The 23,537-nt window shown below is 57.7% G+C and overlaps 2 protein-coding genes across 6 annotated transcripts in view; one reads left to right on the top strand and one right to left on the bottom strand.

The window, feature by feature from the left end:
- Window positions 1-23,125, top strand: part of WASF2 (WASP family member 2) — a 47,006-nt gene extending 23,881 nt beyond the window's left edge. Inside the window, exons 6-14 of one of the 4 annotated variants that reach the window (XM_041129084.1) lie at window positions 369-499; window positions 2,067-2,222; window positions 3,995-4,515; window positions 4,983-5,130; window positions 9,891-9,993; window positions 13,242-13,463; window positions 22,188-22,292; window positions 22,765-22,842; window positions 23,059-23,125. In XM_041129084.1, coding sequence (XP_040985018.1) covers window positions 369-499; window positions 2,067-2,222; window positions 3,995-4,515; window positions 4,983-5,130; window positions 9,891-9,993; window positions 13,242-13,463; window positions 22,188-22,205 — 1,299 coding nt within the window. In that variant the 3' untranslated portion in view covers window positions 22,206-22,292; window positions 22,765-22,842; window positions 23,059-23,125. Of the gene's footprint in view, window positions 1-368; window positions 500-2,066; window positions 2,223-3,994; window positions 4,516-4,982; window positions 5,131-9,811; window positions 9,843-9,890; window positions 9,994-11,166; window positions 13,196-13,241; window positions 13,464-22,187; window positions 22,293-22,764; window positions 22,843-23,058 lie in introns of those variants that run through there. The other 3 variants (XM_041129086.1, XM_041129085.1, XM_030038611.2) reach the window with 3 other exon arrangements.
- Window positions 15,910-17,984, bottom strand: GPR3 (G protein-coupled receptor 3). Of its 2 annotated transcripts, none has more exons than XM_030038620.2 (2): window positions 17,866-17,984; window positions 15,910-17,083 (listed from the first exon to the last, which is right to left on the bottom strand). In XM_030038620.2, the coding sequence occupies exon 2, from the start codon at window positions 17,065-17,067 to the stop codon at window positions 16,081-16,083; it is 987 nt and encodes a 328-aa protein (XP_029894480.1). In that variant the 5' UTR covers window positions 17,068-17,083; window positions 17,866-17,984; the 3' UTR covers window positions 15,910-16,080. The 2 variants fall into 2 exon arrangements, with proteins under 2 accessions (XP_029894480.1, XP_029894481.1); XM_030038621.2 differs by having other exon boundaries at window positions 15,910-17,086; window positions 17,866-17,978.
- Window positions 23,126-23,537: the final 412 nt, after the last annotated feature.

Below are 23,537 nucleotides of genomic sequence, written 5' to 3'. Positions count from 1 at the left end.
GCACTTAACACCAGCAAGATGATAGTGAGATTTGGCAGCCTTGACACAGAGGCCAAAAACTGAATTGATGTGGGAAACTGAGCTTTCACTCTGCCCTCAAGGTGGTCATGCCAGGGAGTAACGATGGCATCATGTCTGGGCTGCACTGGGGAAATCTGATGTTGTCTGTCTTTTTTTATGCTATCTCTGCTCCAGCTTCTTTGTATGGGAGATCTTTGGAGCTTGCAGCAATCAGGAAAGTAAATTAAAAATCCTGGCCCTCTTTGAGAATGTATCTTATTGAAACTGCTACAGGTCTGTCCTATCCCTCCCTGTTCCCAGTGAGTTTAAAGCAAAATAAGGCTTCTGTTTGATTCCTCCTCCCTTAGAAAGAGAAAAAGGAGAATCCAAACCGAGGAAATGTGAATCCACGGAAAATCAAAACCCGGAAAGAAGAGTGGGAGAAGCTGAAAATGGGACAAGAATTTGTTGAGTCAAAGGACAAACATGGTCCTGCTGGGTAAGCAAGTCTGGGGCTCTCTCTTCAGCTCCCCAGTGAGGGGGAGCAGGCGGGCGTTGTTGATTGTAATGCAGTTCACCCTGCTCTGCAGCTTCTCCAGATCTGCTGCACAGTGCAGATCGATACTGCCACTAATCAGATTCTCCAAAGTAAATCCGTCTGCTGATTTAAAATTTGCTAAATAAATCAGGGAGCTACATGGTTTGAACAAGGTGGCAGGAACAGCTTCGGTAGCAAGTCTGCTCTCGGCTGCCTGTCTTGTGGGCACAAAAGTGTTGAGAGCTTTGGCTCCCTACCCCATCGCAGTGCCCTTCCCATCACACCTAGCCTCTGGACCTTACACTGAGGAGCAGGGTGGCATCTCGGTGGTATTGTGTGACTGCTTTGTAACATTTCACAAATGGCTCTTCACACCCTAAAGTTGAAGCGGGGGCTGTCCCCATCCAAGTATTTCAAGCTACAGATCTCTCTTTAGCACTTCTGGCTTGGGAATTCATTTAACTTTTGACACCAGCAAGGCTGGAAGCAGACCGAATTCCCCACAATGCACTTCTCGCTTGCTCGCTCCTTGCAGCTTCCTTTCATATAAGAAAAATCTCTCTTTAAATCACACTCTCCAGCTAAAAATAAAACTTGCTTTTAGTTTAATAGGAGAACAGGTTTGGTTTCTAGCAGAGGAATCGAGCAGCACAACAGCACCATTTTCTTGCTCCTCTCTTCTGGTGTAAGCATGTTCATGCATTTGAATTCACTGGAGGTCCAGAGCCCCCAAGAATGGGGTGGTTCCACCGCCCCACAGTGAAATGAGCTCATTGGAAGTTGAGTGTGAGAGTGGTCTCTTCCTTCAGTACTATTTCAGCTCTGGATACTTGCTTTTAATGGCATTGCCGTTCCTTGGGTTCTTTTTGATACTCTATTCTCAAGCTTTTTTTTTTTTTGGCACCTAGGAGTACCTCTTCTTTTTTTGCCACTGATGATACCCAGTGTAACTGGGAGTCCTTCAAGTCCACACTGGTCAAAACACGCTCTTATAAATGTTTTTTCTAGAATCAAATGTTAAGAAATGTATTTTTTATTTTGGTGTTTTCTTGTTCACTAAAATATATACTCATGCTGTTCTGGTGTGTGGTAGCAATAAACAAACACGAGAGCATCTGGGCAAATTCTAGCCAAAGAATTACGCAGAGCATACTAATACAGCTGTACATAATTCTTCATATAGGATGCCTTGAGAAACAGAGACTTTTTTCTTTTTTTCTTTTTTTTAAATGTTGCTTTAAGGTTTTGTTTTGTGTGTCCTGTCGTGGTGGTTGATAAGGTTCCACCTAAAGGCAGGTCCCACTGTGCTGGGAAAAGCCATTCCTGCTAGAAGACCTCATTTCTAAATCTTGCAGGTTGATCCATCCACTTGGTTAATATCACTGCCGTTCGGTGGTTGAACTGCTGCACGGTTGTTTGTTGTAACCCTTCCAGGAGGCAAAGCTCTTGTGAGTGAGGGGGGCGGGAAATGAGCTTTAGACATTGCCTTGAACTCTTTAAATAAATCGCTTGTCTTGCTTTCACTCAGGTACCCCTCTAACATGGTGTATCAGAACGGCAGCATCGGTTCAAATGAAAGCATGGACGTGAACTGCTACCCGCCACCGCCGCAGACTGACTCTATTGTGCCACCACCTCCTTCATTCCCAGATGACAGCCTGCCTCCGCCCCCGGTGGAATTTAGGTAAGCCTACGGGATCCCTTCTGTCACCAAGGAGTAGTAGGTGGTGTAAAAGGATGACATGAGACAGGCTGAGATAGTTCAGCATAACTTCCTAACGGGTGTTGTATGGGAACCAGAATGCTCCTGTCTGGAGGGGAAGTGCAACTGCAGGCAGGGACAGAGGCACAGGCAGAACAGCTCTCCGTAAATCCCGACCACCATCGTTGTTCCCATACAGAAGGGGACAGTGGGCTCGGGCAAGAAGTAGAGCAGGCTTATTTCACTCTCTAGAAGAGTGGGGTCCCAATTAATGGTCTGGCTCCATTGCATGCGTTTTCCAATGCAGTTGGTCCAGAGCACATAGACTTATGTTCCTGACAGAGCTGTGCGAAGAACGGTTTCTTTCTCTGCTGTTTTTGTTACCATTTGCCCTATGATCTCTGACAAATGCACGATGTGGGCACTGAAGATGTAGATGTAGTTAAATTTAAAGGACTTGAGCACACCAGCTGACTTCTTCCCAGAGACTTCAGTGCAAGTTCAGGGTAGCTGCTTTGTATCTGATGAAATGGTGACTTCCAGTCACCTCTAGAGATGAGAATTATGGTCCAGTGGTAGCTCAAGACACAAAGGGTGAAACAAGAGAGTAGCCTTTTTTTTAAAGGCAGTAAAACAGAGTCCAGAGTAACAGGAGGAAGTATGTCTGATAGACAGGACTGCGTTAGCTTGTCTCCATCTTATCCAAAGGCAGCAATGCTGCAGAAAAGGCTCTTCTGATGTGTCAAAGAGACCAAGCCCTCCACTCTGCAGCATGTTCCTCTAGGGCAGAGCAGAAACGAGCTTTCAGATGAAGCTTACACTGCCTTATGCAGTTGCTTAGATCTCTGCCAGCCACAGAGATCTCCTTTCTCTGGTTTTGTTTTGGTGGTTGTTTTTTAAAGAACCCTGGGAGCTAGGTTTGATCTCCAGTAGTCTGTCTTGGATCAGCTCTGTGCACTGTTAAAAATTGTGACATTTTTGTAGCAAAAGTACCTTATTTTTCTGTCTTACTGTGGAAGGGGATGTCAGTTTAGGGCTTCCTTTACACGTAGAGAGGATATTACAGTATCTTATGGGCAGTAGTGTTTTCTGGTATAAACACAGCTTCCATAAATGGGAGATTCAGTCGCTCATGAATAGGTGTTTTCCTTAAGAGCACGTTGGGTTTCCATATCTTCCTCTTCACTCCCCACGGTGAGCTATGAGACATGGCTGCTGCTCTCCAGCTCTGAGCCATGGAATCCGGTGAAGAGATCTGTTGCTAGCAGGTGTTCAGAGCATATGCTTTCCTGGCACACCCACCAGTCCTTGTGCGATTTATCACGGTAGACATCCCTGCTTGGCGTGTCATAAGTCTGACCTCAGTGTGGAGGGGTAGTGGCTTGCATTGCTGCAGGAGCTCTTAAGCCAGGAGGCTGCTCTGAGCTCAGACGTGACGCCTGGCCTCTGGCGGAGAGGTGAGATGGCTCATGTTCTTGTCAGCCTGGGAGATGGGATGGATGATAGCATTTCTGCCAGTCCCTAGAAGCTTTCTTTTGTTCTGGTGGTGTAGGCCAAAAGAAACGCTGCGAGGGAACTAAAACCAAGGAGTGAGGTCTCTTGGAAACACCAGTTAAAGCTGGAACTTAGATATTATTTTTTTTTGTTGTCTGGACTGCACCAAACACACGTGATTTGCATTAACATTGAGATTGTACAGTCTAATCTGGCCTCACATCTAATAGCCTTATGTCTCTTTCCTTCTGTTGCAACAGCTATCCTGTAGACAACCAAAGAGGTTCTGGTTCTGGAGGGACCAAACGATCCAGCCTGGTTAGCCCAAGTCACCCACCACCAGCTCCTCCGATCGGATCCCCCTCAGCAGCCAGGCCAGGCTTTGCTCCCCCTCCGGCGCCACCTCCACCACCACCGCTGCTGGGAAACACCTCCCCTCCACCACCTCCCGTGGGCTTCCCATCCCCGGGAACTCCACCACCACCCTCGCCCCCTTCTTTCCCTCCTCACCCCGAGTTTGCTGCCCCGCCACCACCACCACCCCCTCCAGCAGTCGAATATGCCAGCGTGCTCCCACCTCCGCTGCCACAGCCAGGCAGTGGGAATACGCCGCCTCCCCCTCCACCACCGCCTCCTCCTGGCCCACCGCCTCTGTCTTCCGGTGGCCTGGATGGTCCCCCACCCCCTCCTCCACCTTCAGACACCTCCGCCTCCAAGCCCAAGTCATCCTTGCCTGCGGTTAGTGATGCCAGGAGTGATCTGCTTTCAGCTATTCGTCAAGGTAAGGTTTTGTTTCAATACCAACTTTCTCCTTTGCCTCAAAGTGAGAGCACTTGGGAGCCATCTCATGAGCAGTGGGGTGACTGCCTTGCTGCTTGAGACCTGTTCCTTGTGGTCCCTCCTTGTCTGCCCACCCTAACGACAACCTCAAAAGGTTTTGTGCCTCCACCTGCACCTTTGGAGATGGCAGTACTGGAATTGGTGTGGTCCAAGTTTGCAAGTGGATTGAACAGCAGTGGTGTAACCCCTCAGAGGAGCACAGAAACGATTCGCTTCCCATTCCACCTGCCCACCCAGCCTGTCTTGGCTGTCATTCACCATCAGCGTTATCCCACAGCCTGTCCAATACTCACTGGCAGAGGACAGGCTGCCTTGCTCAGGGGGTTGTGTCAAAGGGATGGCTGCTTTGGAGATTTCAGTGTGACCAAAGCCTTTGAATGATCCCCTCTGTTGCCTTCTTCCCAACAGGCTTCCAGCTCCGCAAGGTGGAGGAGCAGCGGGAACAGGAGAAGCGGGACGTTGTGGGCAATGATGTGGCAACGATCCTGTCACGCCGCATCGCTGTGGAGTACAGCGACTCTGAGGACGACTCTTCGGAGTTTGATGAGGACGAATGGTCGGATTAACCACAGTCCTGTCCCCTTCTTCCCCTTCTCTCCTGGGTTAACATCTTCTTAAAGAATCAGGTGGCCAAACCTTCCACCACTTTCTTTTTCATCCCATAACCAAAGATGTGCCAAGGGTTTTCAGACAACCAGCAGCATATCTCCCCTCCCTCCCCCCTCTGGCTTTGGCAGGACTTTGTGCTCTGCCTTTCCAAAAGGTCTCCTCACGGACACTGAGGATGCGGTGTTGGGATTTAGCTGGAGGGGGTGTAACGGTTGCTTATTTAAAATAGAGCTAAACCTCCAGATTCTCGATGCCACCAGGCAGAGCACATATAAACCCTCCATCCTGAGGGATTTTTAAAGTAAAGATGGATGATCCTGTTGTGGCCGCGTGGCCTTTCAGATGAAGGACATTTTCAGCTAGTTTTCTCATTGCAACAGCAGACAGTTGATCTGATGGCTCTTCCTTTCCAGTGAATACTGGTAGTGCTGCAAGAAAATGGGCTTTAAATGTCTGTTCTCTGCTGCATCCCACTGTCAAATAATCAGTTTTTGGCAACAGTGCACAATTCTTTCCCCTCTGACCCCCTAGTATTATTTCCAGACTACCCTGTGTGGAGTGCGCTTCCTGGCTCTAGGGCTGTGGAGTGCATTGGGTGCAATGTGAGGAGGGACTCTTTTATTTTAAAAGCTGCCTTTACCTTCCTCAAATCTCCTGGACTGCTTCGCCAAGTCTGCCAAAGGGGACTTGCACAAAGGGATGCAAAGCCAGGGCAGGATGGTTGCTCGGCTTCCCACTTCTGGGAGAGCAGAGCCACTGCCCCACTGAGACACATCTGTGTGGTCAGCACTGAGTGGTGGTGAAACTCCACTTTGCTGATTTCTCCAATTCATGCTGAGAGTGTGTTTAAAAAAGGTGCCTAGAGCAGGGAGATGGTGTGGGGAGGGGTTCTCTGAACACCAGGCACTTTGATCTTCTTTGGCCTGTTCAGGGCAATGCTGCAGTTAGTTTGAAGAGGTGCTTTTTCTAGCAGGGTGACCATACTTTTTTGCACAGGGACTTGAGTAGCAGAAAATGCTGGTATTACCTTTGCTTCCTCCTCCCTTCCACCTAAGGAGGGGAGTTTGTGTGCCTAAAAACATCTAGTGTGTGAACTGAGTTGCCCATCGGTTACATCAGCCCTAACCTATGTCGTTTCCCATAATTTTGTTATTATAATTCATTAGTTACTTTTAAGGAAACGTTTCTTCTCCTCACTAACCCTGTGAATTCCCAGGCTGCTCACTACAGATACAGTACTGGCAGGGGGAGAAAATGGTGAACTTGAACTAGCTGACCTAGGTTTTATTGCTGTTTTATATTACCTTACACCGAACATAAGCATATCTTGGAAATCGAGAAACAAGTACCCCTGATGTTACAGATGTGCTTTTGGCATTTTAATTTGGATGTGACTCTCTCAGGGTCATGCAAGAAAGCAATTCCAAAGCCTTTTGGAGATTGTGGGTCCAGCTGTTGTGGGGTGGGACCAGCTGCATGTCCCATTAAGACCAACTCTCCAACCTCTTTGCCTTTCCTATTGTAAAGTATTTTGCCAGCCTGTGCCTGTTCTTTCTTCTTTGGCTTGCCTCGTTTAATGATGTTGCTGATACCTGGAACGCCAGGCCCAGCCCGAGGCTGCCAGGTTGCTGAAAATCCTTCTTGGGGTTTGATTGATGGCTTCAGTTTGTGCCATTGAGTTCTTACTGATTTCTTATGTGCGTGTGTGTGCGTGCGCATTTTTAATCTTTGACAAAGCAGATGATGACCTGGAGGATGGGCTTTTCTGGGGTGCGGATCAAGCTGAGATCCAGTGCGACCCTGAGAGATTTAGTGGACCGCTGCACCATTAGATTTTGTCTGCAAATCAGCTGCTAGGCAGGATGCAAAGGGCGTAGACGGTGAAGCATCCCAATGGGCTGGGAACATCTGAGCCGTGCTAGTTCCAGGTTCTGGAAGAGGGAACAAACCCCTCGAGTGCCAGTGAGCCATCGTGCAGTGTAGGGACTTGGAAATGCAAACTGATTATTGCTGCAAGCTGGGTAAGGGGGGCTAGAGGAGAATCACTGCCTCTTGTTTTTCTGCTCTTTCTGTAAGCATCCTCCTCTGGCTTCTCTCGGAGACAGGTTCCTGGGGAAAACGGACCTTTAAGCTAACCCGGGCTGACAGCATTATCACACAGGGAAGCGAGGAGCTCGCAAATGCCAAACCTGGGTTAATTTTAAATTGCCTTAACTAGACTTGGCCCCTGTTGGGAAAGGGGAGTGAGTATTCCTGTCACGTGAAATACAGAAAAGTGCCATATTCTCTGTGACCCAGATGGATGGTCTGTCAGGCAGGGCCGTGCCTCGAGGCACTAGGGACACAGTTGCCCCACGTGCTGCCTGTTGCACAAGGATGCTGTGTGGGCGATCCAGCATGGCTGCGGGTGGAGTCGGCTCCTCTGCCTGCCTCGCCTGCTTGCAAGGCCCTCCTGGCAGCAGGAGGGACGCTGCTTTGTCCGTGCAAGCCTGCTGTAACCACCCTCTGTTTCCAAACTCGCATCCCAAGGTGAGAATCAAAACTGCTGGATCCTAAGCAGAAGGGTTGTGGACAGGTAGGGAAGGTTGGTTGTGGGTTTTGTTTTTTTTTTTAAAATCTCTTTCAATTGCAAAAAGAAGTGGTATGAGCCTAGCGTGGAGATCCCTGAGAAACAACTGGTGTAACGTGACCGTCTCTGAGTATCGTTGCAAAATCGCAGAGCACTGGGCCACCAAGTAAGCTTAATATTTCTTAAACCAGTAGGGGAAGAGGAGAGGTGCCAAAAACAACCTTTGCAAGACAGAGCAGCTGTGCTGTAACTGCAGGGCTGCTGCCCCATGTAGACCGAGGGCCTGTGTTGGACTCCCCTGCCATCTTTGTCATTTTGTGTTAAGTTACTCCTTCCTCCCCTTTTTCCGTGTAAGGCTGGGTTGAACAGCACGGCAGGCGAACCTCAAGCATTTCACAAAGCCAAAAGCGAGAGCTGGCAGCTGGGGTCCTCCCCGCTCTCCGCCTGCCCGGGAGGAGCCCCCGTCTTTCCATTTCAGCCCAACCCGTGTCCGTATGGAGACGCAGAGCCGGAGCAGCCATTTCGCCCGTCCTGGGAGCCGTTTGCTCGGGGCGTGCAAGTTTGGGCAGGCCGCCGCTGCCTTCCCCTTCCCGGCGCCGCGCTCCTGGTTAAACATTCTCCCGGTGTCCTCGCCCGCAGTGCTTGGCTGCTGCTCCCGGCAGCCTCTCCCCCGCTGCCCCCCTTCCCGCGCTCGCAGGGAAAGCCTCGTCCCGGCTCCCTGGGCTCAGCCTGGAGCCTCATCCGCAGTCGGTGACCTTCACTGCTTTCTCCTCTCCTTATCAGACCCAGAGCACCAGACCAGATCGAGGGAAGGGGCTCCTGGAGGTCCCAGATGGCCAAGAAACTGTGCGGAGTGTCGTTTCAGGGAAAGGATTTTTTTTTTTTTTTCCAGTCCGTGGACTTATTTAACGTGCCTTGTTTGAAAGTACCTGCCCTTGACAGGCTCTGGCGGGGAGCTAGCTGGCAGGGCCTTGCGTGGGGCAGATGCAGCTGCCCTGGGTCAGGTTTCATTGCTGTTGGATTTCGGGGGGTGCTTTCTTCTCTTCCTTTTTAAACAAAGCCTTGAAGTGGGAAGTGGATCTGATGTTTTTATTACTGTATTAACATTCATTTTAATTCATTTCAGAAACTAACTCATTTTTCTTCCTGATTAGAATGTCATAGAATTAGACGAGCTGTAACCCTCCTGAAGTGCCTTATTTTCCTACATGATATAAATATATTTATAAGAGTAATTATTCCACTTGTATCTTAGGGGTTTATTGCTGAGCAGAAGATATGGTGGGAGGAGAGATGGGAAGTGCCCTCGAAGGACCCAGCCAGGCCGGGGGTCGGAAGGGTGATGTTTGACAGATACTCTCAGGGTGCAGGGGGTTACTCACTTCAGACCAAAGGAGTTTCAGCAGTGAAACTCTGCTTAGGAAAAAAAAAAAAAAAAAAAAAAAAAAAAAACCAACCTCATGAGCAAAATACTGTAGACTTGTTTGGTTTTCTTACCCCTGCAAAATAAACACTGATGGCCAGACTCTGCCGCCTCATCTGCACGGATGCAGCGGGCGTAAAGCTGCTGCTGCTGGGGGAGTGGAGCCCGGTCCGTACCTGTGCATCCCGGCGCAGACCCGCTGCCTTCTGTTTTCCCATGTAATGTCTGTCTGTGCTGTTCCCTGTCGGTTGCTGTGTAAGCCAGGCTTTCCTGCTGCTTTTTTTTTTTTTTTTTTATAATCAGCTCAGTAACCCCTGGATGAAGATCCCAATTTCAAGTTTTTTTGTAATGTACATGTAAAAACAAACAAAAAAAGAATTAATTTTTTTGATCCTTTTTTAAAACTTTAAACTTGATAAAACCTTTCTATCCAATCGGTGCCTGCGTGTGTTACTCCGAGCATGTGTTGGGGAGCTGCGGTGTGGTCTCTTGCACGTGGAAAGTGGCTGGTCCCGGCCAGAGGGGCTGCTGCGACTTGTCTGTGTGTGACTTCTCCTGCCCAGGAGCACGGGCAGGTGCCGAGCCACGTGAGCGGCTCGTGCCCGTACGACTTGTGTCCTGTACTGCATCTCGCAGGGCTGCTGGGGTGTAATTTGGGGAGCCTGGCTGCATTCGACGTTTCATCGAGGGCGCCCGGGCTGTGTCCTGTCTGCAGGTGCCTGGGCAGAGGGATGAAGAAAGCCAGCGGGTCCCAAGCTGTCTTGCAATTGCCATCCGCGCAGAAGCCTCTTCCAGTACCGAAATGCAGCCATGCCAAGGTGGGTTGAGGATTATCGATGGTGGTAGTTAGTGCTGCCTGCCGTGGGTAACGGCGCCAAGGAAGCGCTATCCAGGAGGAGCTACCAGCCTCCCGTGTGTGCTCCCTGCCATACGAAATGAGCCCATGCTCCATCTTGCAAGAGCGGAGCTGCTGCAGCTGGGGTGGGAGGGGGCTGCTTCTGCTTTTTTTGCCTCCATTTCAGCTGCTCAAGGTCCCTTAGGCAGTTAATCTGCCTGGCCCCAGCCGCAGCAGCGATGGCTCCTGGCCCTGTTTTCAGGTGCCTTGTCTGGGCTTGGTACGTGAGCCTGTTGTGCGGGTGTATTTTCTTGCCGGTCGGTGGAGAGCAACAAAAGGATCCGTCCCTGCTGCTCCTCGTCCCTGCTTTTACCGCGAGCTTTGCTCTGCCAAATTCCCTTGGCTTCTAGGAGAGACCCGTGCGCTCGCTCTGCAGCGCTGTGCCTTTCTTGGCTGACAATAGTCCCTGGCTGCAAAACCTCATTAGATTAATTGGCCTTGCCAGCTTCTGAACAAGCAAGCCCTTTAGTCGTGCTGGGGCACGGAGGGCAGGGGAAGGAGGGATCTCTTGGGCTTCCACGTCCCTGGCGCTGCGTGTCCCGGCTCTTGGCTCCATCTCAAATCCGGGAGGAGCAGCCAGTGCCCCCGGCTCCCTTGTCTGGATGGGTGCGACTGTGGCCAGGGCGAACTTGGTGCCTCTGCTTTTTTGGGGTACACACTAGCACACAGCCCTGCGCTTTTGGGTTACCGGCCCTTGAAAGTCGTCTTTGGGAATTGGAGGGGTGGGTGTACAAGCAACCCACGGAGCCGGGGAGAGCTCCTGCAGACCGAGAAGCTTCCCCTCTCCTGCTGCTCCCTGGCCCGGGGTTTAGCTCATTACGGGGAGGAAAAGCCCAGCAGCGAGATGAATCGTGTGCCGGTGTTCTCGGAGCCTGAGCCCCTTCCGTGAGCAGCGGTTTCCTATGGAGGAGCTGCTGCAGCTGGGGGAGAGTCTCTCGGGTTCTGCTGTGCCTTGGCACTCTGGCCTTGGCCCCAGCCTTTGATGTGTTTGCCTGTCTGTCTCTTCCACGGGGCTCGGCACCAGATCACAGCTGGCCGGGCTCTGGCTTCACAGGAGCCCCTGTCTCCAAAGACCTATTTAATTTTCTCCTTCAAGGTGGTGTTAGCAACACCCAGAAGATGCTGCCGGCTGCCTTGGACGAGTGGGCTGCGTGTCCTTTCCACCACTGACGTCAGCTTCTCTCCCTTAATTCCCCCTCTGGGACCAAAGCGAGTGCAGGCGCTGCCAGCTCTGATCAGCGTTAACAGCCTGCTCTCCCAGTGTGTGGCAGCGCTCTGCCTTGCCAATGTCACCCCCGACTCGCGCTGCCTTCGTTAGCCAAGCATCCATGGGTGGTGGGAGAGCACTACCCTCTTCCAACTCCCCGGGAAGGGCCCGTTGCCAGCAGAGAGTCCCCATTTCTTGCACGTAGGTGTGCTGAGATGGCAGCTCAGCCCCTGTAGAAATGGCTGACTCCTTCTCTCTCGCTCTCTTTCTGCCTTTTTTTTTTTTTTTTTTTCTCTCCTCCCTGCCTTTGCTGTTGCCTACGCGGTTGTGTGGGGAAGGCAATCGGCTCCCGTGCTGCGGATGGCTTTATCTGTAACTCTTCCATCTGCTCACAGCAGCTCACAAATAACCACGGGGTGCCAGAGGAATTATGTATTTGGAGCTCAAGTTTCTGCAGTCTGGCAGGGCAGCAGCTCTGCGCTGGGCTCATCCGCTCCCGCAAAGGCCAGCGCCTGCATGTGGAGGGCTTAAGGCAGCCGGCGCGGAGCTGGGGTTGTGGCCAGGGCCAAATTCCGCTCTCCATTGCCGTCTCCAGGCCAGGTTGAGTTAGACAAAGCCCCAGCCCTGAGCCAGCGTGGGAGCCCGGTCCTCTGCGAGCTGCCAGTGGGGAGCAGAGGGTGCTGCCGGCCCCGGGTCCCTGCACCCCGGTCGGGCAGCCAAGGGCTCCTGGCACGAAGCCGCCTTCTGCATCGGATGTTGCTGCAGGAATAAAATGGGAGGCTGCAGGGTGCTGGGGACGGACCTCCTTTCCACCCTGCTGTTTGCTGTCTCCCACCCAGAACAGCACTTTCGGACAGGCTCTCCTCTCCGGGAAACGCTGGCCGATGCCTCCCGATGCCTCCCAGAGCCACGGCTCCGGTGGTGGCCGGGGACGATGCTCCACAGCCCAAGCCGCACCGGGAAATGCCTCCCGCTGCCCCACTGCCTTCGGCATTTGGTAAAATGCTTACGAGCGGGGCCGCGTTTTCTTCATTTCCTGCCTGCTCCTGCTTCCAAGGAAACAAAATCCCCCAAGCCAGGGCTGAGGTTTCTCATTTAAATGTAACCCAGGCCAATAACCAGGGCTGCTCAGCCCTCCCTGTAGCCCGGTGTTCCCAGCCCGGCCGCCCACGGTGGTGCAGGGGGGATGTCGGGGCTCACGCTCCCTGCTGGGATGCACCCATCATGGGCACCCCAGTAAATCACTGGGAGCAGAGACCCATCCCTAGGATGCGGTGTGGGCGATGGGCAGCTCTTGGCTCTGCCCCAGGCATGTCCGTTGGGGTTCGGGGTGCTGGTGGGAGGTTTTGGGGTAGCAGCAACCTCCCTCCCTCCTCCAATCTGGCAAAGCCATCGTGTTTTCGGTACCAGGGCTCGAGTGGAGGCTCCTTAGCGGGTGGCTCTTGCCTGGCAGGGACCGGCCGTGGCTTTGCCATGGTTACTGCCAGCTCTCTTGCCCGGCATCGCTGCTCCTGGCAAGGTGGCAAAGGGCAGGCGGTGGAGCTGTAGCCGAGCCCCGCTGCTGCCAATGGGACAGGGGCTGCCCGCAGCAGATAAGGGGAAAAAAAAAAACCTGCCCGGACGCCCATGCCCTCATTGCAGCATAGGCAGGGTTTGGAGGCAAGAGGCTGCCTGTGGCTTACAGCATCTGCTGGGAGCTGTGGTGCTGGGCAGGGGGTGCCTGGGGAGGGCTGGGCCTGCCAGATGTGCATGCACAGCTGGGGTGATGGCACGCCAGTGCCTTTATCCTGCTCGCAGCCTCTTAGCTCCTATTTTAACCCCAAAGATGGGCCATCGGTCCCTCCCGAGCCTCTCCTTCACATCGGCGGCGTGGGGGTGGCTGCTCAGCGCTCGGGCGCCTTCTCGGATGGATTTGACTGTTTTTTTTATACCTCCGCTTTCTGCATCTTTCTCCACCAAAAAAGGGAGCGGGCTGGGCCCTGCTGCGGGCTGTTTACCTCCCGGCTCGGTGCCGCCTGCTCCGTTCCCTGAAGGCCTGGGAGCGGCCAGGAACATCTCCAGAGTCACTGGTTGGCGTGCCAGGAGAGCAACCAGCACCACGGCGGGGTCGGGGTCCCGGCTTCCTCCACCCCCACGTTCAGCCTCGGCTTTCCTCATCCATCCTGGCAGGAGGGAATTGGACACAGGTAGGAGCCGAAGGGTGCATTTCCAAGCCGGGAAGTGGCACGCAGGGCAGCCACGCGCTGATCGATGGCCACCGTTGTGTCTGGTGGCAGCAGGGGACGGGGCCGCGAGGGGTGACGTTCTCGGGGGACCCGTGGCGGTGGGTACGAGGGCTCGGCGCGGCCTCCGGTTCCGAGGGTTCCTGAGTTACTGGGGCTGGGTCGTGGTGGCTTTTGTTGTCAGGCTCACCCCAGTTCCCGAGTCCTGTGAGCATCCCTCCCCCCAGATGAATTTGGGAAGCCCCATCAGCTCCAGCGCAGCCCTGCCAGGAGCTGGGGGCTGCAGCCCTGTGCCCACCCCACCGCCAGCCGTGGTGGGTGGGAGCCTGAGGGGGGGTCCCAGCAGACCTGCATGGTGCTGCCTTTATGCCACATGCTTGCACACCCTGCAGCGAACCCCAGCGTGTCACCCTGTCCCCAGGGAAGATGACAGGGACCCCAGGGAGCAGAAGGGACCGGCCAGGCTTGCCCACCGTGGAGAAGCAAAGGGGCTGCGGCTGCTCCCTCTGAAGACATCAGCAGGGGAAGCACGAGGGAGAGAAAAGCTATTTAAGCTGCTGTACAATGTTGACATAAGAACAACCAGGTATAAACTGCCCATGAATAAAGCAGGGCTGGGAATTACAGGATTTTTTACTGCTGGGGGAGGTGAGCTTGGGAATTATCCCCCGGCTGAGGGATGAAGGGTCCTCAGCTCAGCCCTGGGGCACGATACGTGCCTCCAACCCCTGAGTTTTGCTCCTTTCCTCCTGGCTTAACGTTGGTGGGGACAAAGGGAGCCCCAAATTCCCCAACCCCGACACCAGCGCTGAGCCGAGCCCCTGGAGAGCAGGAGATGTCGGTCTGCGGGTCCTTCAGCCTCTCGCCAGCCCCATCTCCCCTCGACACTTGCTGCCATAACCCCTTTCCAGCGCTCAGCTCGGCCGAGAAGCGGAAGGAAATCTTTATTTCCTTTGCGATAAACAGCACCAACCCTCCGGGCTGCCACCAGGTCCCTGAGCCCAAGGTGAAGCCAAGCCTCGGGGACCGGCACGCATTCTGCACCGCCCGTGCCGCAGCACCCAGCCGGGCTCCGGCTGCTCTTCAGCCCTGGGCTCTGCCACATCCCGGCGTGTCTGTGGATGCACAAATGCCTGTAAGAAACCTGCTGCTCCCTGACCGGAGTGGGCAGGGGCACGGGGGGCTCTCGGGGCACAGAGCCCTGCTACCGGAGGGGACGAGCTGCCCTAATTAGCTTTGCCATCGTTAACCCTGCCTTCCCTGCGACGCGCGCCGCACGCAAACGGCGTGGGCGGCAATGACGGGCATCCCAGACCCTATTTGCACGGTGGTCCTCGCAGCACGGGCACCTTGGCAGAGCCCCGAGCCCTCCCGTGCCGCCTTTGCCAGGAGAGGGGCCGGGGTGCAGGCAGCTGCCCGTGATCTTGCTGTGATGGAGGCGGCAATAACAGCACAAGGCTGGATGCGGCCCTTCTGCCTGCTGGACCGCTCTGAGGATGAGGATGAGGATGGCCGGGGCTTTCGGTGCTGCTCCCCCAGGGCCGGCTCCTGCTAACAGGATGTGATGGGTGGGGGTAGTGCTGTCGCTTGGGATTTCTTAACCGGGAGCGGGGAGAAGACCCTGCCTGGACTCGGGGTGACGGTGCGGGGACCTCAACCTGCTCCCCCCCCCCGCATCCCCTCCCCAGCATCAAACAGCCGCATCTCGTATCACAAATTACTTTTATTCCCCCTCCCCACGGTTGTAAACATAGAAGCAGCCCCCCCCCCCCTTAACCCCACTCTGCAGCATCCCACCAAGGGGTCCCCATCCCAAGAGGCCTCTTCGCATCCGTCTCCCCCACCCACCCAAAAAATGTGCAAATCCAAATAAAGGCTTTGGCGGGGAGGGGGGACACCCCTGGGTGCCATGGGGAGGGGGGGGCAGTACCCAGGGGCCCCCAAAGCTGCTGGGTTTGGGGGTGCAGTCTCCGGCAGCACCCTCTGCCCAAAGGCAGCGAGCACTAGAGGGCAGCAAGCCCCAGCGCTGGGCCGGCAGGAGGGCGGCATTAAAATCATATTAAATAATAATTAAAAAATAATAAATAAATGGATGGACAGCTGGGAGAAGGGGGTGGGTTTGAGTCCCTCCTCCTCTGGCAAGTGAGTCTCCCCCCCCCCTTCCCCCAAACGTACAAAATATATTTTAACTATCTGAGGTAAATAACGAGGCTGTAAAAAAAGCAAGAGGGGAGCGAATGTTCCTGGTATCGCCCCCCCTTAAAAAAATAAAGCATCATAAATAGTTTTAAAGAAAATATGAGGATCTCCCCTTCTCTCTCACGCGCGCACGCATAAATATAGATTATATTATGGATAAAAAATATGTTTTTCTCTCCTGGAAATTCAAAAAGTGGAAAAATAGAGGAAGAGAAGGGGTTGTGCCCAAAAGGACGGGGCTGGGAAGAGCTGCTTGATTCTGAGAGCTCCTGCGATGTGTCTCTGGGAATGAAAAGGGGAAAAAAAAAAAAAAGAAAATTCCCCCAACTGCAATCGGTAAGTGAAAGGTGCAGAGAGGCTGGGGAGGGGGGGGGACGACGTGTCAGACGTCACTGGGGGAGCGGGACCGGAAAGGCATGGTGGAGGAGAAGCACCCGCAGCACACGGTCCACAGCACTTTCTGGATCTCCTGGTTCCTGAAGGCGTAAATGACGGGGTTGATCATGGAGTTGTAGGTGGCGGGGAGGAGGGTGACGTAGGTGTAGAGGGCCGGGTAGCTGTAATCCCCCAGGAGACAGTAAATGGCGAAGGGCAGCCAGCACGAAGCGAAGGTGCCCAGGATGACGGCCAAGGTGGCGATGCCTTTTCGGGTGGTGACGTAGTGGGAACTGGCCAGGAAATGTCTCTGGACGGCGATCTGGTGGGCGTGCCGGCAGACGATCTTACAGATCTGCACGTAGAGCTGGAGCATCACCGCAAAGACCATGAAGAAGGAGACGGACAGGATGATGAGGTGGTTCTTCGTCAGGGGCTTGACGATGCTGCAGGTGGAGGGCTCCTTCAGGCAGTTCCAGCCCATGATGGGCAGGAGCCCGTAGCAGATGGAGGCTCCCCAGGTGAGGATCAACATGATGTAAGTCCTGGTGACCGTCTTCTCTGAGTAGTAGGTCAGGGCGTTGTAGAGGGACAGGTAGCGGTCGATGGTGATGGTCAGCAAGCTGCTGACGCTGGCCGTGAAGGAGGTGACCAGAAGCCCCACCGTGAGCAGGCTGACCGCTTCCGACGGGATGAAGTAGACAAAGGCAAAATGCAGGATCAACCCCAAACCGGCCAGGAGGTCGGCGGTGGCCAAGCTGCCGATGAGGAGGAACATAGGAGCCCGGAAAGCCGGGGTGTAGAAGATGACCACCACCACGATGGCGTTCTCACAGGAGATAATGGTCCCGGAGATGCAGAGGACGACGTCCCACGGGTTCAAGGCGAGGGGTTGCACCACAGACTCCAGGTCCAAGGAGCTGCCGCTGCCGTTCCTGGCCGTGAACCAGCCTTGCTGGCCTTCGCTGGAGTTGGGGGGCCCTTCCTCCATCATGCTGGCGGAGGCTGACCTGCCGCAGCCAAAAGCAAGAACAGCCCCCTCCTCAGCACCCACTGTCTGCGGTGGGGACCCACCCGAGCTGTCCCTGTGCCACCCGGCCAGGGACAGTCCTGCCTCCCCCCAAAAGTTGTCTCCAGGAGGGGGACAGAGCGGTGTGTGTTGAGGGGGTGCTCCGAGGGGATTTTTCTGGACAAGGTGGTTTGGTTTTAATTCTTTTGCAAGCAAAGAAAAATAAATAGGTGAATAAAGGTGGGGGGGGGGACAGGGGGGAACCCCCACTCAGCCTGCTCCTGCCTGCATTGGCTGCTGGGGTTTCTGCACTGCGTGATTTTGGTGGATAAATACAGGGGAGCAGGACCGGCCCTGGCTTGCCCCCCCCCCTCAACTCCCCCCGAGGGCTTCGGGGCCAAACTGAGGGGATCCCAAACAGCAGGTGAAGGGGGCAGCCCCGCTCCCCCGGGACCGGCACCCCGGTGGGGAGAGGCGCCCTCCCGCCCCCCCGCCACGCACCCCCCAACCGAGGGGAATGCCACCCCCCCCCCCCTTGCCTTGGGGGTCTGGGCAGCCGGGCAGGCAGCACAACCCCGGGGGGGGGGGGGGGGACGACACAGGGACGACGCCGACGACAGACGGACACGGCTGCCCCTCGCCCTCCTTCCCATAGCGCTGCGCTTTCCCCAAGCGTGCTCACACCCCCCCACACACACACCGGTGTCCGTGTGTGTGTGTGTGTCCCCACCGGTGTCCGTGTCCGTCCCAACCCCCCCCCCCCCCCCGGTGCCGGGCACTCACCTGCCGGGATGCTCGGCCGTGGCCCGGGCTGGGGGCCCGCTGCCATGGGCGCCGCCGAGTTATAGTGACCGCCGGGGGGGGGGGTTGATGGTGGTGGTGGTGGCGTGGGGGGGGGGGGGTGGTGGTGGGGGGGGGGGTGACTCACCACCACCTCCCCCCCCCCTCCGCAACCTCCTCCTCCCCCCCCCCCAGCCCCGTTCTCCCTGCTGTGACGTCAATGGCGCGCCGGAGCCAATCAGCTCCCCGCGAGGCAGCGCGGGCGCGCGCGCGCCGCATAGTAATCGCGCCGGGGATGGAGCAGCCCATTCATAAAAAAAAAAAAAAAAAAAAAAAGACATCACCACCATCACCAACCCCCCCCGGCCCCCCCGTCCGCTCGCCGCCCCCCACCACCACCCCACCACCCCCACCCCAGGCCCACGCCGCCCCCGGGACCCCCCCCCCGACCCCAGCCCGGGTCCCCCCGCCACGTCCTTGCAAAGCCCTTGCAGAGCCGTGCTGCAGAGGAGGGGGGCGCCGGCTCTCCCCCCCCCCCCCCCCCCCCCATTGCAGAGGTTTGGGGGCTCCGCTTTGCACGCTGGGCGTGGGGTGTGTGGAAGGGGGCGGCCCGGGGGAAAAGGGGGGGTGGGGGTGGCGAAGGTGAGTCCTCCCCCGCACAGCCGGGGGTGCGCAGCCCCCCTCCGCTTCCCCAGCAGGTCCCCGCGGCCCGGCTTTCCCACGCGGGCCTGAATAATTCATTGCCAGGAGAACCGGGAAGGCCTGGCCCGGCCGGGGGGGGGGGGGGGGGGGGGGGGGCTGCGGGAAGGGCGGCTGGCAGGGAGCCCTCCTCCCCGGGGAAAGGAGGAGAAGGAGGGAGAAGGCGTGCGCACCCCCGGGACTCTCCCCTGCGCCGGTTCCTCGAAGCCCGATGCATTTCAGGCCTTCCCCGGCAACCTGCCCCCGCCGCGGGGGGGGGCGGGTTTGGCCAGTGCCGGGGTGCCCGGACCGGGCTGAGGCGCTGCCGGGACCCCGCGGGGGTCGGGAGCTCCCGGTGCTCCTGGGCTCGGCTGCAGCCGCTCCCTCGGAGCCCGGCCTGGGGCTGGGGGGCAAGGGAGGGCTCGGCTCGGCTCGGCTCCGCTCGGTCCGGCTCGGCTCGGCTCGGCTCGGCTCGGCTCGGCTCGGTCCGGCCCGGCGGGAGCTGTTCGCGGTGCTGAACGCCGCCGCGATGGCGCGGCCCCGGGGAGGGTGGCGGTGCCCCGGGCTTGGGGAGGGTGCGGGGGCCGGGAGCGGGTGTGTGGGGGTTGTACGGGGGGGGGGGTGCAGGGTGTTCAGCCGGCTGTGGGCATGCAGTGAGTGCGGTGAGTGCAAGGTGTGCAACGCAGGGTGTGCAGCGAGGGAGTGCAGGGTGTGCAGTGAGTGCAGGGTGTGCAGTGAGTGCAGGGTGTGCAGTGAGTGCAGGGTGTGCAGTGAGTGCAGGGTGTGCAGGGCACGCAGTGCTCGGGCAGTGCGTTGTGTGTGCAGGGCAGGGTGTGCAGTGAGGGCAGGGTGTGCAGTAAGGGCAGGATGTGCAGTGAGTGCAGGGTGTGCAGTGAGTGCAGGGTGTGCAGGGCACGCAGTGCTCGGGCAGTGCATTGTGTGTGCAGGGCAGGGTGTGCAGTGAGGCCAGGGTGTGCAGTGCACAGACAGTGTGCAGTGAGTGCAGTGAGTGCAGGGTGTGCAGCGCGTGCAGGGTGTGCAGGGTGTGCAGTGCACAGACAGTGTGCAGTGAGTGCAGGGTGTGCAGTGCGCGGGCAGTGTACAGTGTGTTCAGCATGTGCAGTGCAGGGTGTGGAGTGCAGGATGTGCAGGGTGTGCAGTGAGTGCAGGGTGTGCAGTGAGTGCAGGGTGTGCAGTGCACAGACAGTGTGCAGTGTGTTCAGCTTGGGCAGTGCAGGGTGCGCGGTGCAGGATGTGGCAGTGTGTGCAGTGAGTGCAGGGTGTGCAGCGGGCAGGCAGTGTGCAGTGAGTGCAGTGTGTGCAGTGCATGCAGCGTGTGCAGCGCAGTGCATTCAGGGAAGCAGGGCGTGCTGGGGCTGCAGCTCCCGACGCTCCAGAGCCCCCCCGGGACCGGGCCGGCCCCGCCTTTCCCACGGTGCCGGCAGCGTGCAGGCAGCGGGGGGGGGGGGGGGGCGGCTAAAGGGGACTGCACCCCCGGAGCGGGCCCCCCCCCATGGGCCGGGCCCCCCGGGGCGGGGCTGGGCGGGACAAGGCGGGGCCTCCCCCCCCCCCACAACCCCCCCCCTCCGCCACCGGGGCCGCCTCCCGCGGGCGCGCATGTGCCCGGGGCTCCGCTCCGCTCTCCCGGGAGCTCCTCGGCTTCGCAGCCGACACCTCCCGCTGGGACCGGGTCGGACCGAGCCGGGTTGAGAGCTGAGCCTGGCTAAGCCCAGCACAACCGGGCCGGGGCCATGGCCCCGCCGTACGCCGGGGCGTTGCGCTGCGCGCTGGTCTGCGCGCTGCTCTGCGCGCAGGGACCCGCACCCACCCGCGCAGGTACGGCCGGGGAGCGAGGGGGGGGGGGAGTTTGCAGCTTTGGGGCAGCTGAACTTTTTGGGAGGGGTTTTATTTTTGGGGGGGGGGGGTCCCCTTCGCCTGTGATGGGGCTGGAAGAACCCCGTTTCCTCGGCTGGCCCCGGTTTGGGGGGGAGAGGGGTCCCTGCTCCTGGTGTCAGCTGGGGGGAGGATGGGACCCCCAGGGCCTGGAGGGGTGCCCTGCGCTGCTGTGGGACAAGTGGGGTGCAGGGTCTGGCCCCCTTTCCAAAAAGCAGGGGGGAGCTCGTGGTTTGTGGCGGTTTCTGTGGTGGGGGAGCGGAGCTGTCATCCTCCTGCCCGGGGTGCCTGCAACTCCGGGCATGAATTATGCAAACCCCAGGCTTGCTTTTGCTCCCCTTCTCCCATCCCCCCGCTGCTCATGGGAGACATTTCCACCCTGACTTGTCCCACTGGGACCCACGTGTATTCCCAGAGCACCCATCAGGATAGGGCTGCCCTCAGCAGGCCCCGCTGCCCCCCCTTTATTTCCCTCTCCCTCCCCACACCTGACGGAAGGAGCGGGAGTTGACAACGTTGGGCTCAAACGTCTGTTCCTGTGCCTGCCGCGATAAAAATAACTTAAATTATAAACCTGCCTTGAAACCCTTGTGAACAAAGTCCTACTTTCCCATTGGTTCCCAGCAGGTCTCTAAATGCTGGAGGGGGGGCCCGGCGGCGTGCCCACCACGCCGTAGCCATGGCAATGGGTCGGCAGCATCCCACATCGCGCCTTACACCACCAGTTGCCCCCTTTGCTTTTCCTTTGGGGGGCACTGGGGGAAGGAAAGGGCCTCTGGATTCAGCCAGGCATGGCCCAGGAGACCAGGAGGACCGTAAAAGCTGGGGGGGGGGACGACTGGAGCTGCCCACCCCAAAGGGAGGTGGTGTGGTTTTGGCTGTGCAAAGCGCTGCCAGCAGGGATGGCATGCAGGCAACGTGGCAAAGCCAAGCGTGAGGCCGGGTCGGTCCCTGTGTGGCCGAGACCCCTGGGAAGCCAATGCAGGGGGTTACCAGCCCCCAGCACCCTCCTGCAAGCCCTGGGGGGGGTTGTTTGTCCCCTGAGAGCCTGGAAACGTGTCCAGGGTGGGAATGGAATGGCTCCCAGCTCTTTCCTGGGATGGTGCAAACGTGGGCGTTGGGACGCAGCGAGGTGCAGGCAGGGCCCGGCCGTGGCTCCTCGTTGCAGCCTCCCTCGCCGACAGTCATCGCTGTAAATTAATGATGAGTGTGTGTGTGTGGGGGGGGGGAGAGCTCGTGGCAAAGCAGCTCCGCAAACACCCAAGTGACTCACCGCCATTGCTGGGGCAATGGGGAGTGGGGGGTCCTGTGGGGTGGTCTGGGGGGGGGGCAGAGGGGCGACGCTGCTCGGGTAACCCCAACCAGGCTACTGGGAGCAGCTGGGCTGGTGCTGCTGCCTCGTTTCTTTTAAACCTCCACCAAAAGAACCCAGGCTGGGGTGGGTTTGCCCTGTGATGCAGCCCACCGTGGCTGCGGGCGATGCGGTGAGCTCCGCGTGTCCCGGGTGGCTGTGGGTGCTGGGAACTGTGGGGTGCGGGATGTCCCCTCTCCGGAGAGCTGGTGATTCTACAAAGACACCTGCAGCTGGCCGGGATGGGTCGGTTAATGGGTTTGGTGCTGCGAGAGGTGCCTTCATCCCTCCCGCTGCGTGGCGAGAAATCCTCCTCTGTGGAGCAGAGGGTCCAGCCCCCACCCCAGCTGATTTGGGGACGGATGCTGGCCTGGACCTCACCCCTTTCCCCTGGCTTTGGCAGGAGAGTGCAGCGAGCTGAGGTCCTGCGAGACATGCACGGCCAGCACCGCCTCGCACAACGCCACCGGCTGCATCTGGATGGGCTGTGGGACCCCCAAGGAGCCAGGTGAGGGGGGCTCAGCTGTGTGGGGGTACAGCGAGGGGCTCCTACCTGCCACCAGCCTTCCGCAGCCCCTGCTGCTGGGCTGGGGCCGTGCCGGGATGGTGCTGGCAGCTCAGCACCCTTGGGTGCCTGGTCCCAGTTGCTTTCCATGGTCAAGGTCCATCTCACCTGACCCATCCCAGGGGGAGGCAGGGGATCCGTGCCAGCCCAGCAGGCAGGGGTGCAGGATTTTGGTGTGTGCTGCTCCCAGTTTATAAAGCCCTTGTTTAGGGCTCTTCCCCGCGGGGGTGCAGATGCGAGCCCCAGCTCGCAGCCCCTCGGATGGACGCCCACCCCTGGGAACGAGTCCTCACCATCCCAAACCCTCAGGTGCCCAGGGCAGCCCTGGGCCCAAATGCCAGCGGTTGCACTGGGTGCCTCCATGGGCTGGTTTGCCAGGGATCCCTTGGGAAAACCCCGCTCCCTCTTCCCGCAGAGATGGGGAGCTGCATGCAGAGAGGAGTGGCAGCGCGGGAGACCTGTGTGCTTTACAACACCAGCACCCTGTGTCGAGGTAACCCCGCTCCCCCCGCGAGAGCGGGTCCCCCCCCCTGGACCCCAGCAGCCCTCCCCAGACCCAGCAGCCTTCGGGAAGGAGGTGCTGCCGTGGGTGCCGGCACCGTGGGGATGAAATCCCACCCGCAGGACAGGGACGTGGGGTGGGGGGGTACATGGCGATGTCCCTTGACAACCTTTTTTCCCCCCTTCCCTCTGTCACTGCCTCCGGCAGCGCTGAAGTCCCCCACCGAAGAGCCTCCGTGGTCCCATAGCAAGGAGCCGGCGACACACTCCCCAAGTGAGTGGGTCTGGAGGGGTGGGAGGTCGTGGGATGGGGTGGGGGGGTCTGGGTGCCCCAGGGGACAGTGGCCAGTGGGATGGGACAAGCCGCTTCCCTCTGTTTTTTGCATCCCTGGGGAGGGATGAGCAGAGCCGTTGTTGGGGTTGCATTCATGGAGCTGCAACCTTGGCTGTGCCCCAGGAGGTGCCAGCGCTGTCCCCAGGGTCACAGCTCCGTCCCCATCCCTCCTCTCTGCCCTGATCAATGCTGCCATGGGCTACAGCGATGCCAGGATGGGGCTGGGGGGGTCATAACACCCTTCAGCACCCCCCCCCAAGAACCAGTCCTGCTGCCATCCTTGCTGGGAAGTGCTGTCTCCAGCCGGGTTGGAGCAGGAGCTGGAAGCGGATCAGGAGCCTCTTCCAGTAAGC

The sequence above is a fragment of the Aquila chrysaetos genome, chromosome 16, assembly GCF_900496995.4.
Source record: "Aquila chrysaetos chrysaetos chromosome 16, bAquChr1.4, whole genome shotgun sequence".
In the NCBI taxonomy this organism is placed as follows: Eukaryota; Metazoa; Chordata; class Aves; order Accipitriformes; family Accipitridae; genus Aquila; species Aquila chrysaetos.
The sequence above is the reverse complement of the archived record's forward strand: the minus strand, read 5'-3'. Positions and strand labels throughout refer to the sequence as shown.